At 49.6% G+C, this 16,569-nt stretch overlaps 1 protein-coding gene across 5 annotated transcripts in view; it reads right to left on the bottom strand.

The window, feature by feature from the left end:
* The window catches only part of LOC149333614 (uncharacterized), a 48,844-nt gene extending 44,274 nt beyond the window's left edge, over positions 1–4,570 (bottom strand). For 4 of the 5 annotated variants that reach the window (XM_089558716.1, XM_089558719.1, XM_089558717.1 and 1 more), the window contains exons 1-2: positions 4,400–4,570; positions 1,845–2,047 (exon numbers count right to left, since the gene is read on the bottom strand). In XM_089558716.1, the coding sequence (XP_089414842.1) occupies positions 1,845–2,047; positions 4,400–4,421 (225 nt within the window). In that variant the 5' untranslated portion in view covers positions 4,422–4,570. The remainder of the gene's footprint in view (positions 1–1,844; positions 2,048–4,399) is intronic. The other variant, XM_089558720.1, reaches the window with a different exon arrangement.
* Positions 4,571–16,569: the final 11,999 nt, after the last annotated feature.

Here is a 16,569-nt window from a genome sequence, read left to right as displayed (position 1 = left end):
AGTCCGCAATCACTGCACATGTTGGAGAGTAACGTGGAAACTTCTATACCATGTTTCTTGAGGCGGCCATTGAAAGGTAAAGTATGTTACGATGAAGAACTTACTTGACTGCTGATAATACAAGTAAAGAGTTGAAATATGTTTCTTGATAAAACATTTCTTATATCAATGGTTTCAGACAGTAGACCATCGTTCATCACGGTAAGAGATGTCTGAACAGGAAGATCAGCACATTCAGAGCACTGTACAAAGATGGAGAGGCAAAACTCGCTCTCCTTTCAGGAAACAAACACATCATGGAGGAGACAAACAGAGCGAAAGACAAGAGTGCTCAGTTGATCCAGGAGAAAATAGCAGGGTGGCAAAGGAGATGGGAAAAAAAAGCAAAGAAAAAAAAGGAGGCAGAGGTAGGAGGGACTGCAGTGGAGCTGGAGAGGGGTGAGTTGAATCCGAGGAAAACTGGCACCAAGAAATAGTTTTGGGGGAGGCTTCCTTCAAAGGGAGCGAGAAGATAAATATAAAGGAAAGAAAACAACATAAAAGGAAAAACACAACAAGAACAAAAAAGGCCGCCACCATCTGGAAGACGTTGAAGTAAAGAGCGTTAGCCATTTTGTTTGCTAGAATTGATATGGTTGTTTCTACAATGGTATTGCAGATGGCGCTACAAGTCTCAATGCGAGATGTGCTGCTTCCTGGTTGCTGCCACAGATGGCGCTGCAATCTCAGGGTGGTAGCAGACCCCAAGGAATCTAGAAACTTGACGAGTAAGAGCTCACGCTCTTAAAAAGAAAAACCAATGCAGCACGCATGTGCACATTTCAACACGACCCACCCCGCAGAGGTGCAGGTGCTGAAGACCGCAGAAATTTAAGTTATGACATGCTGTCAAGTCTGCATCGTTCCTTCGTTGTAACATGCGTATTGTAACGGGACTTACAGGGTTCATTTCCCAGGGAAAACAGCCTGAGGAAAGCTAATAAAGCAGTGTGAACTTTGACAGTGAACGCAACGATCTCATGCCGTGAGCTAGTGGTGAGAGTGCCGCCGTAGCCCATCTTCCTCTTTACAGTATACATGCAAGTGCACGCACACACCCACACAAATGCACACACACAGACACCCCTCGCAGGTTGCCCACAACCCAGTGGGCAGCATGCCACAAAGCAAGCAAGCAAACAGACAAACATACATACATACAATGGCTAAATGTGGTGAATGGCAACTATAACTGCTATATCACATTAAAATTGTTTAGGATCACTTTCCCACCTTAAGCAAGCCATCAAATTAAGCACACAGGTTTCAAACTATAATACATTGAGGATGTAAAATTTGTCTCTTGGCTTTAATAGAACAAAAATGAAGGCATTTCTGAGCCGTGTATTCTTTCACATGCTCCTAGGAACAAAGTGTCTTCATGCTCAAAACGCAGCCTCCAATGGCAGGTCGATAACAGTACCGCTGTATGTGCAATATGTGATATACTCTGTCTCCAGACACCTTAAATGTATGCTATCACCTTGGAGCTTATGCTGGTCGATCTGTACAATCATCCTTTTTTTTTTTTCATTTGTCAAAGTAAGGAAACTGAGCAACACACTGTATTAACCAAAATGAGGGTATATTACAGCAAATCATTTGTGTTTCCAATGTTCTCACTATCTAAATTTTCGCTTATTCTTAGGAGTGGCCATTTCTCGCACTTTATTCTTCTTTGAATGACCAATATACAACCACCAAAACTGCACTGCCACCTACAAGCCAGGATTAGAGAAAGGAAATGAACTTCAACTCCCAACTTCCAACGAGTAATATCGCCTGTTTAATAATTCCTCCCTTGCCTGGCTGTGGACGTGCTTGGCGTGCTTGAGGATGGCGATGACGTCCCCCATGGTGTGGATGCCCATGTCGAAGAGGTACTCCTTGGTCAGGTCCATGAGCATGCCCCACTGGATGCGGTTGTCGGCAAACACCACCGCATACTGCACCGACACCTGCTGCGGCAGCCCCGCCGCGCGGAAGAACTGCACCCACTGGGAGGTGCCTGTCAGAGCGGAGGAGGGACACGTTGAAGGAGCATCAATGCATACACCAATGCTGCACATCACAAGGGCATTTACAGAAGGGATTCACTAGCAGGAACTTTTGGCTCAGCTATTGGAGAGAAACACGCCATTCCTGTTCACGATGGGTTCTTGAGACAAACAAACCTTGAAGTGAAATAAAATGAGAAATCATTGCGATACCGTGGGAATAAATCACTACGCATGTTAACTTCCGAAAAACTACCTAACTAGCTAAATTTAGATCAAAAAGGAAAGCCAGGTTACTCCTGTCACACCAGATGTCAACTACGATGCATGCATTTCAGAACTATAGTCAGATAAAAGTTAAGTCTGCAGTAAAGCTCCACTCACATTAAAGGTGCACTAAAGAGGAATCTGAACTCTTCTTTTTACCGTGGGAACTCTTACCTACACGTTCCGAGCACCCTTAGAAACTTTAAATTATTGTCCTGTGCGGACGATTTCCCTAATTTGTACAGGATTGAACGCCCCGGCTCCTGCCTTTTTTGAACTCATCGCTGATGGTAGGAGGAGTCAACCAAAGCGTGGAGTGCCTCTCAAGTGTCGGCTTGCCGCTCTGCCATCGGCGGAGTGATACGTGGCGGTCAGCAAAAGCAAAAGCATAGTCAGGCTGATGGTGATGACATCACACAGGACATGAGCATGTTTTTTGCACTTTGTTCCTACTGAAATGTGGCTACCACAGCATAGATAAAGGCCCCCAACCTGAAGCTTAGCAGCTGAACACGCTTAGCTACAAAGATACCATAGCCACCACCTCAGTATACATACCTCCATCTCAGACTCTGCTCTGAGCGTATATTAACTTCAGCAGTTTTATCCTCGGCATCTCTTACAAAAATCACAAATGTGCAAGTGCTAACTGTGGCATTGCCCACTGTTGGCTTCTACCCAGCACTGCATTACCTGTAAAATGCAGCGAGGGTTTACACGACATCATAAGAGTGACATTACATGAAATTTTACTTTGCAGCACTCCATCTAGAGTAGCTGCTAAGATCCTCTGTACTCTATGCAGGGCAGGGCACTTTTTTTCTTATTTATTTTTAAGCCCACACTAATATCTGTACTCTATGCAGACTGATGTGTGCTTTAACAGCTGTCTCTACGTTTGTTCAAAAGAAAATTCTTTTTAAAGCCGACATAATGCACTTGCTGCTTTGTAGAGCCTTCACCAAGACTCCCCTCGACTAAGACAAGTTGCATTTTTATTCACTGTGTCACTCACAATGAAATGCCATAAAATTTAAGGTGACAATCAAGAACAAAGCTGGAAGCATCTGCCAGACCAGAACACACTCGTTAAATGATTTTCCAGGACAAAAACACCTCGAAATGGACTAGAAAACGTTAGAAGCATCCACTAAGTACCAAAAGGAAGAGCAGCTGGATGGGGAATTTTTTGTTTTCACAGAAATCGCATCTGTGATGTGCCAGAAAGAATGGTTGGTTAGTGCAAACTATCCGGTTTTCTCACAAATATCTACGCTGCAAGAGGCGACACGGTGCGTTCAGTTCGGTAGATTTGTAAACAACCCGCTCGGGGCCTATATTTTCCTACTACCCGGCCCTTTCTGCCTTCAAAGGCACAGAATAATTACAAGAAGTCCCGGTCAAGGCCTGAAAGGCACGAAGAATTTCGCGCTATGTAAGCGAACGTGAAGAGTTCGAAGTCAGACTGCGTAAGAATAATGAGCAAAAAATAACAAGACTTTGTACACTGCACCGCACTGGACAGAGCCGAACCAACCACGACGACCTGAACGGATTGACAAGCGTGACTTTGACAGCGTATGTAGTAACTGGCACAGGATGGCATGTGGTTGATAGTAACTCAATCGTTCAACAAAACCACATGCACTCAATCACCCTGGGGTTTTAAACGGTGGTTAACACCCAACTAGACCGGCCTTAGTAACGCGCCGTTGGCCTTACTGCGATCAAAGCCGCAGCATATCAACACCCAAATAAAGGTTGTGGCATCGACAACACGCACAAGCGCTTGGAGAGGGGTAACATAGCCTTGCTTCGAGCTCAGCTCAGTTCGTTTCTGGTACTATTATGACCCGGCTCACGTTTTCAGAACGAGCAAATGTTGCAACTTTGCCACATAGGCGGTCGGTTTTGCCGTGTCGCTCGTATTGCTGTGCCCACCCATGTCGAGTGCTGATTCGACGCGTCTGCTCACACAGTGGAAAGTAAGCAATAAATTAGCCTGTCGTGGCTCGCTGAGGGGCACCGTGAAAGAAGGCTGGGTGCCTATTTTTGGAGCCGTGCGCGAACTGGGAGATGGTGGAACGGGTACCTACTCATTTCGTCTTTGGCGGCCATGCTTTGGACTTCGTCGAATTGTGGAGCGTCTCAATACGCTCCTGACTATGAAACGAAAGCGCAGTTTTTGCACAAACAATTGCCTCAGCGCCCGTAAAATATGAAACGATGCGCCCGAGGAACCCCCACCACGCTAAAGAACTCCTGCAATTTGCGTTTTTTTTTTTTTTGTGAGGCGGAACCATTGTTTGTGGGCCAACAAGCGACTTCGGCTGAGTCCGCGGGAAACTGGTACCCGCCGAGAACCGGAGCTTGGAACCGCAGCAAGGAAAAGCGCCAGAATTTTAGGCCCATTATTCTCCAACTAGTCTCAACAAATTAACAGTTCGCTAGCGGCCTTCTAATTTTACTATCGTTCCAGTAAACTCAGATGGCGTGGAAGAGATGCACCTACACAGAGTCGAGCACAAGTGCATGTTTAGACATTGCGAGCGCATATTAATGCAAGATTTCTTTGTTTTGCCGCTAATAATGTTAAATGCTAGTTGCGGTTTCGTTCATACTAGACAGCGTCACGCGGTGCAGGATGATGATAAAAACTTTATTTGGAACAAGGGAGTTTTGGACACGTCGGTCCTTGGGCCCCCGCACGGCCCCATTGCACTCAAACGTTCATGTCCCGGAGGCTCATGACGCTGGCAGCCCGGCATGTGGCGATGGTTTGCTTGGCCGGGTCCTCGGAGGGCCTCCCAAGCCTTCCAAGTGGTAAGGTGCTCCAGGCCCCGCGGGGGAGGATCCGCCGGGCAGAGGAAAAGAATATGGTCGAGAGTGGCTTTGGGGTGGTGGCAGATGGTGCAGGAAGGGTTCGTGTGGACTGGGTGATATCGCGAGCATATATAAGGGGAGGACAAAGTGCGTGTTTGGAGCCGCCTCCAAAGTGTCTGATGGTAATTGTCGAGGGAGGGATGAGGTGGGGGGTAGAGCCGACGCTCGGCTTTTCAGGCCTGTGTCATTTCACTGAATGAGTGCATGCGCTCCCGCGAGAACCCCAGGTCGGAGGCCGCCGGTGCCCGGTTGAGAGACCCGGAAACGAGACGGTGCAGGTCATGAGCAGCTTTGTCAAGCTCATCGACTTCCCTTCCTCGCTGCCAGTGGCGCCGATGTGGGATGAGAACCAGTTGAAGGGAGAGACTGTGGCCATGGTCTTCCAGGGGCTGGAGCTTGCCATATGAGAGTGGCCACTGGGAGATGGCATCCTGGCGTCTGATATTTTGGAGCGCGCCTCAGGAGCCACATACAATGGCGACTAGTTGTCGGACGTGATGTTGGCCAGGACGTCCGACAGCAAGGTGTAGTCCTGCGAGTTCTGCAGCCGGTGAACGCCCGGGGAAGTCCTGTTGGCAGGTCTTGAAGAGGTTCACCTAGGGGATGGAACAAGCTGCCGTCCTGTACCATCCCTGAGCCATATCCTGCCCCGTACCTTGGACTACCGACCCATCTATCTGTGAATATATGAATGCTGTCGGATAGGGTCTCCTCCCTCCAAGAGTGTTTCGGCTGCTTGCTGAATTGCAGGGTTGGGAATGCGCAGCTTTGACTGACCCTGCAGACCCAGGTGGAGGTGGACCGGGATTGGGGTCGAAGCAGTGGGAGACGGACAAAGGTATAGGCCGGACGTACTGGTGCCGAAGAAATCATATGACAGATGGTACGTTATTGTCCGACTTTTGGTGAGGAAGGTACTGCAGCCGAGCCAGGAGGACAGCACCGTCAGGAGCGTGGTGCGGCCTGCCGATGTGGAGTAGGCTCGCTTAAAGCATGAGAAGGGAGACGGGAAGTCGTCCCGCTAGGGCCAAGGTTCAGAGACCTGAGGTGACTTCGGAACACCCAAGCATATTCAGACAATGGAATCATGTATTGCTGGTATGGAAATCTTATGGTAATGAAGTTTTTTATCAAATGGTATCAGAGCGTCACCTCTTCATCCGAGAGGAGTGAAGGGAGACGAGAGGCAAGACATAGACCAGCATGTTAATCACCGCGGCATTGCTTGACCCATGTAGGAGTGTTGCCCTTCCCGCTTGCAAGTGTGTGGAGAATTGCTCGACCAACTTGGTGGAGCTGTCGAAGAAGGACCTTCTCCACCGGGATCCAAGTCAACCTCTACTAGACCAATGTACTCCACCGAGGTCTCCCAGGGAAGACTCGTCCCGTTGAGGTGAAGGGTGTGCACACGTGATATGGTTCCTCTGGGATAGATCAAGAGGGCCTCCATATTGGTCGGATGATGGGGTTGCCGAAACACCTCCTCTCTGGACTGTCGAAAACCGGTTCCACCGCCGCTTCCGAAGTACTAGCGCAAGGTGCTCAGGAAAGTCAAGTGAACAATATGGCAGAGCCCAGGGAGCCCTTATTGCAAAGGTCTATAGAGCCTTGAAGGAATTGAGTGCATCGAGTGCTCTCTGTAGGTACTTCCTTGCTGCGGTGAGCCTCCTAACTGTGCCACGGACCCACAGGACCACATTTAAGTACTGTACCTGAACAAGGGCGTCCGCAGAATTTTTTGCAGGGGGGGGCCCCATTGGTTGTTGGCGCCGGAGGGGGGGGGGGGGATATGTTCGTAGCAAAAAGGCACTATTTGCGGAGTAAATTTATTTATTTATATACAAATAAAATAAATAAGTAAAATACACACATGAAAGAAAAATTACAAACAGCAAATTAAAGCGAGGCTAGGAGAGATACATTGGAGTTTATCAACGAAGAAACAATTAAAATTAATAAAAATGCAAAAAGATAGAAGAGTGCTCAGTCTTGCTGCATACGGGTTCTCGACACACCCGGATTGATGACCAGCACACAGCACAATATGTTCACAAACACGCAACGACAGTCACTCAGTCAGTCTTCCTTGAACAGAAACTGTAGACGCCTCGGATTTTTCTGGGCGAATTGCGTGATGACACTGGTGATAAATTCATTTCTGTGCTTCATTACACGCTCTCGGTGCACACTCATCATACAAAGGCCGTCCAGTCTGTCGTTTGTCATCGTTGAGCGTAGCCACGTTTTCACTCTCCTCATTGTACTGAAGGAGCGTTCGACCGTACAGGTAGTAACTGGCAAAGCGAGAGCCACCTCAATGGCTTTTGCAACACCAGGGAAGAATGTCTTGGCCTGATGTAGAAGCTCGCAGTAAGTTATTTCTGATGGGTCCCCAGTTTTGTTGCACCACATCTCGTACCAAGAGATGGCCTCTTCCTTGAAGTTGTCGATGCCGTAAAAGCACTGGAGTTCTTCGGCGAGAACAGCGAACTCAACACGGCTCAAGTGCTTCATTTTTGATGGATGCAGCTGGAGAAGTTTGAAGCTCCTCTCATTGCTTTCAGAAAAGCGCCGAGCTAAAGAAGCAGTGAGGGAGTCCAAGTACGGCACATATATTGCCACACGGTAGTATTCCTCTGGCTACTGAATCCCGTAGTTGTCTCGGTGGGCCTGACGAGAGACTTGTCTTGGTACAGATATCACCACATTTAAGTGATTGGCTGCCTCCCTTGCTGCATTCATGATGTTAGAGAACTCCTCTACAGCGTTTGTCCGGTGGCCGCGAAAAATACGTTGTAGCTCAGTGATGTGGCCATGCACAGAATGGAAGTCCATGGATACACCTTGCAGAATGTTCGTAGCTGGTTCGAGCCGAGCGCTGTACTTCGCTACAATATGCAAGCAGACGATGAAAGATGAGCTTGTTGTTGCGCAGTAGAGGATGTGAGCTCGTTGTCTAGTTGCAGCGTTCGAGCATGATTCCGTGGACGCGAGCTGCTCGAGTGCTTCGACTATGGCCACGTAATGCTGAGAGAAGATCCTAATAGACTTGTACTTTGCAGACCATCTTGTCTCACACAGCATCGGAATGTTGGGCACCAATTTTCTCCGGAGCACGCTCTCGCGGAAGAAGTTTATGGTTTGTTTGATTATCCCAATTGTGTTTCGAATTTCAGAGACGTCGTTCAAATCGTAGATGACGAGATTTAGTTTGTGACTTGCACAGTGGAAAAATAGTGCCTTCGGGAACTGTTTTTGTATAATTTTGTTCACTCCAGCTTCTTTTCCAGCCATTGTAGAGCATCCATCGTACCCCTGTCCAACGAGGTTCGAAAGAATCAGTCCGACATTCGTCAAAAGCTTCAAGATTGCCGCGGCGATGCAAGCGGAGTTTAATTGCTCCAGCTCTACAAATCCCAAAAACTGCTCTCGAACGCACACTTCGACTTCCGCCTTGTCAATAAAGCGAACGCCTATAGACATCTGCTCTTTTCCTGAAATATCTGCAGTTTCGTCAGCAAGAACGGAAAAAGCAAACGCTTTGTTAGTTTCGGTAACTATCTGCTCTCTCAGGATGTCGCCACAGATTGTGATGATCTCGTTCTGGACGCGGACAGAAGTGTACTTGGCATTGCCAGCAGAAGAAGCGAAGTGCTCCTGAAGTAGAGTATCTCCAGCTTCTACACGAAAGTCAAGCAGATCATTGAAGACTCCACTATCGGACTGCTTGCCGCGAATCGGCAAGTCATGCGTCGCGCAAAAGACAATGGTGGAAACTATTGGAAATAGTTTCTCACGGTTCCTTTCAACTTGCGCGTGCAGTGCTCTGTTCAGCTGCTGTACAACGGGTAGCTGCTTGCCTTTCATCACATCCATAAAGTTCTGTGAGGCCGTCATTGCCTCCTGGTGCCATTGGGATTTTACGTGATCCCTGCACGCCTCGTGCATTTTTCTGTAGTTACTGAAAGCGCGCACGATAAAACTACCTTGAGTACCCCGGTGAACACGCGGAGGAAAAATGACGCAAAAACGACAAAAGGCGCCTTTCGCTGTCGCTGAGTACGCAAGCCAGTGGGCGTAATCTCCCAGCCACTGATGTCGAAAAGGCCTCTTTCCAGGTGTTACATCCTTCTTAAAATCATATGTGACATTTGGCGACCATGGCTTAGTAAGAAGACGTAACTTCAAAAAGTCCGGTATGCCAGTGAGTTTAGCTTTGCCTAGAAACTCTCCTAAGTCATATTCTTGAGGCAAGTTATTTGTTTTCTTGATGTTGTCTCCGGACTTCGATCCCAAGCAAGGAGAAAGGGAATCGTTTCGGCTTACTGCGTGACCGGAGCTCGCTGGTGGAGTTCCTTCCATGGAGACGACGACGCCGGCTACTGTCCGGTGATGAAAGGTTGCATCGCTCTGGTCAAATCCGGACTTGAATCCCAAGAAAGGAGAAATGGAATCATCTCGGCCTGCTGCATCACCTGAACTCACTGTTGACAGAGTCCCTTCCATGGAGTCGACGACATCAGCTACTGTCCGGTGATAAAAGCTTGCATCACTCTGTTCAAATGCTACACCGTTGTCACATGTCACACCAGAATCTGCAGGGGCGCATTTGGATAATGCTTCGTCAGACAACCGCTGACGCTTGAAGAAGCGTCGAATATCCATCATTCGGGACCGCGCGAGACAAAGCTGGCTATGGAGTTCCTCGGGGTTGGTAGTGTTAAAAATATATACACATTGATTGGAAAAACGGTTGAATGCGTACGTTGAAAACAAAAAATGACTATGTATGCAGCGAAAACTTATTTACAAGATAAATGCACGCTCGCAGCTTTTTTCATACACCTCGCTCCATCTTGCTCGCGCAACCGCACAGTCGAGTATTTGCACACACACTACTCGCCGCTCGTCGTTTTCTCGTCCGCTGTCTTGGTTGTTCTCAGCTTCGTTGACAACCGGCCACTAAAAACACCGAAGCACAAACAAAGAGGCGCGCACACGCAAGGAACGCCGCGCGACTTCCGAGGGGAAGGGACACTCGCCACTCCGGTCGGAAAATTTGTTTTGTGTGTTTTTATGAGGTTCAGAGCCCCAAAACGACTCAGGCTATGAGGGACGGACGGTCTCTTTACCATGCACTGACATCGCACAGTACATGGGCGCTGTTGGGATTTGAGACCCAGCCAGAGGTGACAGGCGAGCCAGGCAGGCGCCATCGGGCTGCCTTGACCAAAGGCGCTGGTTTCCGGAGAAGACGCAAGGAACGCTGGTGTGGGGGCGCCTCTGGAGACTGCGTCGCCGTGAACAAAAGCAGCTAATCCCCTTTGCCGAAAATTCTGAAAGCGGCGCTTGTACCGAACTGCGCTCTCCCGTGGATCGGAGGAGACAGCGAGCGGCGGCGGCGCCAACTCATCGCCCGCTTGCCCCTGAGCAGTCCGACAAAGCGGGGATGGACACGGCTGATTTGTCCCTCCCTCCTGAAGAATTCATCGGTGGCCGGGGTGTGCACTGTCTGCCTCCGTGTCGCTATCTCTCTAAAGATCAAAGAAACAGGCACACATCTCAAGACGGCTCGAAACACATGCTCGCCGGTGCCGCTGTATGTCCGCAACGACGCGTCCCCGGACGCGGCACTTTGCAGATGTGACCCAAAGCGTGGAAGCAGGGCCGCTTTTACTCTTTTGGCTGAGCGCACCGCCGCCCCTGACGTGCGGCCATCACTCACGGTTCGAGTGAGTGATTTTCCAGGGGGGTGCAGCCGCCCCCCCTTGCCCCCCCCCTCCGGACGCCCATGTACCTGAAGGTGCATGTGACGGATGGTGTCTAGAGACAGGCCAGGCCTAGGTTAAACAGAAAGGGCCTCAAAACTGAGTCCTGTGGGACGCCTGCCAAACTGGGCTGAGAGTACGAGGGTGTTTCCAATGCGGACCATCATGATGCGTCTGCTGAGGTGATGAATTGACGCCGGCAGCTACCCACTCCGAGAAGGTCGAGTGCCACCTGTAGGGTGCTGTGAGGAAGGCTGTCGAAGGCTGCTTGGAGGTCCAGGGTACCAGGAAGGCCGCCTCATCATTCTGCTTCGTCTTCTCCAGAGAACCAACCACGTCAGCAATGCAGCCGGCTTTTGCGTAGTGCCTCCGTAAGCCCGTCCGCCGTTCGGAAAGGAATCCTTTAAGCTTTGCGCTCTGGTATAACGGGTGTTAAGATCGGTGTACACGGACCGGGGAAGAATTACTTCCAGACATGAGTCATCGTAAAGCAAGATACGGCGAAGGCTAAGCACCGGCGGAAGCAGCGGTGACGGCGGCGGCGTCCAGTGGCCGAGTCTACCCTCGGGTCGCCGGACGACGGAGCGGTGCTCACAAGATCAAGCTGTTGCTGCTCATCGAAAGACGGCTGTGTCCTCGACAGAGGTCTCGTGCTTCGGACATCCGGCGGGGGTCACCTGCTGGGAGGGAACGAGCAGAAGACTTGCCGCAGTGATCAAAGTGACACATCAGTGTTTGATGACTCTGTCTCTTCCCCTTCCCATCTTCCGAGCTGAGAGAGAGAGCCAGCACCGCCCCTGCCGTGGGTGGTACCACCAAAGTCCACAATTGCCCATCCGATTGCACAGCGTTCATCGAACTTTATTCCCCAGTCACGGATCTGGGGAATACGAACACTATTTAACGGAATGTTTTTTTGTGACCAGAGCACTCCTTTCTCGACTGCAAATATGTAGAATAGACCTTCTGTACAGTTTCCTCCTCAATGGAGTTCGCTATCGTCCTTCAGAGCTGGGACTTGCGGACCTGAACGACCCACCCAACTCAAGGGCCCCTCCGTCCTCAACACGGGGCAACGCCCGCCACTGCTTTTGGCTTATTACACGCAACGAATGTGAGTGTCATCGGTCTGTAAGAACTCTGGTGCTTGGCCGACTTGTCCTTGAGTATAGGGATGATGATGGCCGTCACCAGGTGTCGTCAGGTCGGCCGTGATCTAAATGACGTTTAGGGGCTACAGGAGGCTTTCCTTCATGGAGCGGTCCCGATTTCATAGCATCTGGTAGGTTACCCCGTGTGCTCCAAAGACACTTTTCCACTTGGAGCGGTTAAGCACTGCGTTCAGCTTGTGGAGTGTGATGGTTGCATCGCACAGATGTTGGCTGCGTCTGGAGGCCTTCCACTGATTGGCTGCGAGTAGCCGGCCTACCTTGCACAGCTCGAAGGGACGCCAGTGAGGAGCACAGGTGAGGGGACGGCTACCGTTTAGTAGTCGTTTTGGCCAGCTGTTCTGCCAGTGCCTGTACAGTGACGCTCTTAGAATTTTGCAGCGTCAGAGGTCGGGTCTTGGAGGGCTGTAGAAGAGCCTTGAGTAGCCGTCACGCCCTGGATGATTGCCGTGCAGTCTGGATGGAGCTGCAGATTCTTTGCCAACTCTCCTGCCGATGGCGCTCGGCGTGACGTCGTCAGGGCTTTCTTCTCTGCTCGACGCCTAGCTGCTGCAAGTGCCAGGGTAAGGGGGAGGGCAGGGGCATACATTGGATGGTGGCAATGCGGGCACATTCTGCGATGTGTTCGAGAAAGGTGCCCAAGACTGGAGCCTCTTTGCAGGGCGTACGAAAGTCGGGCCGCCTCACTACTTAATGCGCCTAGTCACCAAGTTGTCTCCACGTGGTGGAAGTGAGGTAAACGGGGAGGGAAGTGGCCCGACCTCCATGCGCCTGGTGCCTTCTCCCACATGAATCGGCCTGGGCCCGAGTCGAGGGCCAGGTCAGTGATGGAGGACTGTGTACGTCGCACAAGAGCTGGAGGAGAGCGAGACCATACTAGGCAATGACGGCGAGGAGCTGACGTCCACGGCAATTGGCGATGACACAACCACAGTCCCTTTGGTGCGCACTGAAGATCCCAGTGATGACGGTCGCTTTGCCCAAACTAGTATGAAAGTGCAAATGCACGAGCCTCCCCCCCTCCTTTCGGGGGGGGGGCTTAGCCCCCTACTCCCCCCACCCCCCGAGAGACTGAGCGATGGGGTCAGGGGGCAGCATATCTTCTGCTACAGAATGGCATATTCCTGCCCATTGGACAGCATACAAGACAGCTGATTCAGCATATTAACGACCACTCAAGTCCACTAAATCCACCTTCTTTAAAAGTAACCCTCCAGAACATTCTGAAGACTAATCCCAAATGCTTCTGGCACATAATAATACCTGGAAACACCAATAAAGTGTCATTATTGCACCCACTGGTGAACCTGCTGCCGACCACCTCTGTGCTACTGTACTTCAGTGAGGTCATTTCCTTCTTCATCCAGTGTTATCATCCAACGTCCCGATCTCTAACTGCGATCATTTCCCGATGGACCCCACCATGTTCAACTTGCAAGGCATCATACCGATTATCGATTCGAAACTAACCTCTTCTAGCGGAATTGCTGGCATAAATGGCAAATTTATACGGAATGCTAAACAGTATAGTTCTATCATCATGAAATACATATCCTCACAATCTTAAGGTCCTACCAGTACTTAAAGCCGGAGATCAACAGAATATGTAACCATTAAACATTATCGTTGAGATCAATAGCATGCAAATAATGGTACATATATTTACACAAATTGCAAATTTCCTGGAGGATACCTTTCTGTAACAGAGCAATGCTTCCGAAAATTTTTCTCTTGTGGCATTCAACTACTTTCGTCCACTTATGGCTTGCAATTTTATTTGGACTCCACTTTTTCATTTGACTGCATATTTCTTGACTTTGCTAAAGCATTCGATAAAGTTAATGACTCGCTGCTGTTACATAAACTAAGTGCGCTGAACATTGACCCTGCAGTTTTTAACCGGATCCGCGGATGTCCTTCTTGTTTTGGATTTGTGAGCATTAATGACGCTGATTCCCCCACTGTACCACTTGGTCCTGGGGTTCCTGAAGGATCAGTACTTGGTACTCTTACCTTTTCTTTATATTCTATATCGCTATGAATTGCTGTTCTCCTGTGTAATGTACTCTGTGTCCTGAGGTTAAAATAAATGTCTCTTGCAAGGAGCATGCAGGGAAGAGGGTGAACGAAAAAAAGAGAGGGTGCTAACCCCAGCACCCCCCCCCCCCCCCCCCCCAACAGATTGAAAAAACAGCGACTATGAGCTGGGAGGACCGGGAGACCCTATGCTACGCTCTTAAGATCCGGTCCAGCAGAAGACCGCCACGTACTGGGCTGCCGACGTCATGGACTGAGGAAAATGAACGCTTGAGCGTAGCGGGGCCATGCGGGAGCCCAGGGGCCTGCGCGTCCCGAATTTCTCTGTGTCAATATAAATTTTTAACTTCTACTGCTACGACATGTATAGCAGGCTGCTGCTTCGCTGACGTCCGGGCAATGGGGCCGCTAGACCAAATGCTTTCCCTTCCTGAACACATGCTGCGTGCAACCGGCGACGGCGTTCGGTTCAGCCGCTAAGCCCAGCGGCTTCGAGTATTTTGCCTTTGCCTACGTTTTTTCTCACGCTTGCGAGCACGCCACATGTAGGCTGCTGACTGCGGCTGATCCGACGGTCCCGCTTATGCCATGGTGCATAGAGGAGCGGCACGCCCCGCGCGACCTCTGCTCTGAGCCGCCAAGAGGACGAAGTGGCCACGGGCACGTGAAGGGGGAGGAAACGACTTCACTGAAACAAGAAGAATTTAGTGCTCTTGCATCCCAGTAAGGTTCCTATGAATCAAGGGGCCCTCTGGCGTCCGCTTCTCTCTTGTACCGGTTGACCCCTCGTAGACATGTTGGTTAGGCTAGTGGTCAGTACAGCTTTTTCCAAGGAAGAGGGGATGAGGTTGATGACAGTAGACACTGCCTTCCGCGGCGGGCATTCTCAGAGGTAGTGGTATAGGTGTTGATCGGGTGCGCGGCCCGTGGAACAGTGGGATATGTGCAGGATGGGATATATATATATGCGTTGAGCAACGATGGGCGATACGCCACCACATTGAGCTCTCGCGAGGATCTAGTTAGCTGTACGGTGGGGCACGTGTGTCTGTTCTTGCGGCAGTATGCAGTGATCACTTTGTAGGCTGGTGTGTCCGCTCCCATGACCGTGAGGTTGGATGATGCTTCCACTGACGCCCAGAAGGAGATATTTTGGTTGGACGCATGAACGCGTTCAATGGAATAGCCTCATGTCCGTGTCCCAACGTCGCAGTGATCGGATCCCAGAGTGAGTGAGTGAATAATAACTTTATTGGGTGTCCGGTAGGGTTTAACGCGACCGGACCTAGGTCTCCCACATGGGGACGTCGAAATCTTGTCTCGTGGCCACTTCGAGGGCCTACTGGACGGCTCAGAGTTGATCGTTGAGGCTGGAGCTGCGCACAGTGGCGGACCACCTCGACGAGAGGGTTCACGGGGTTAATATCAGTAAGTTTTGCCTTACACTCCCAGAGTATGTGTTTAAGTGTGGCTATAAATACTTTGGCGTTCATATCACTTCTAACCTAAGCTGGTCTTTTCATATCGAGCACATAATCAACAACGCTAATCGCATGCTAGGTTACTTACGTCGCCATTTTTTCAACTTTCCTTCTTCTGTGAAACTTTTCTTATATAAAACATTAATTCGTTCCAAACTGGAGTATGCATCGTCAGTCTGGGACCCTCCTTATGACAGTCATATTACTGCTCTTGAGATGGTTCAGAATAACTCTGCACGTTTCATCCTCACTAACTACAATCGCACTGCAAGCATAACTACTATGAAGTCTATCCTTTCTCTCCCATCGCTGTCACTTCGTCGAAAAGTGTCTCGTATCGCTTTATTTCACAAGTTGTACCATCATCCTGTACTGCGCGATCGCCTTATTCCACAGCTATTTTATGTATCCCATTGTACTGACCATAATCATAAAGTCGGTTTAGTTTCTTCTAATACCAAATATTTTTCCCAGTGATTTTTGCTGCGTACCTCGCGTGACTGGGATCACCTTCCCATAGGTATTGCCGACATCAATAATTATGACATGTTCCGCGAAGCTATAGCTAGCATTGTATACACAGGTGTTATTTAAATTTGTCTCTTTTGCTGTATTTTCTAACCTTATTCTTGTGTTTTGTCACTCCCCCTCTGTAATGCCTCTGGCCCTGAGGGGTACAATAAATAAAATAAAATAAAAAGTCTGTCTTGCAGGCCTTTCATGGTTGGGTGCGGGCTTCCTCTCCATTTTTTTTGTTTATTTTATTTTACTTTATCTCAGGAGAGTTTACAATAAAGGGTAGGTCCTGATGTATTGCAGCGAGTTCGGGTACGTGTTTATTTGTAATTGCCTCCAGGTGACTGCCTGAGCTCTGCATAGTTTGTTGCTAGGCGAAGGGAAGGCCCGGCGGGCCGGGTTGGTTAAGAAA

The sequence above is a fragment of the Amblyomma mixtum genome, chromosome 8, assembly GCF_055824585.1.
Source record: "Amblyomma mixtum isolate Tamu chromosome 8, ASM5582458v1, whole genome shotgun sequence".
NCBI lineage: Eukaryota > Metazoa > Arthropoda > Arachnida > Ixodida > Ixodidae > Amblyomma > Amblyomma mixtum.
Note: the sequence above shows the minus strand (reverse complement) of the source record. Positions and strands in the feature narration are given on the sequence as shown.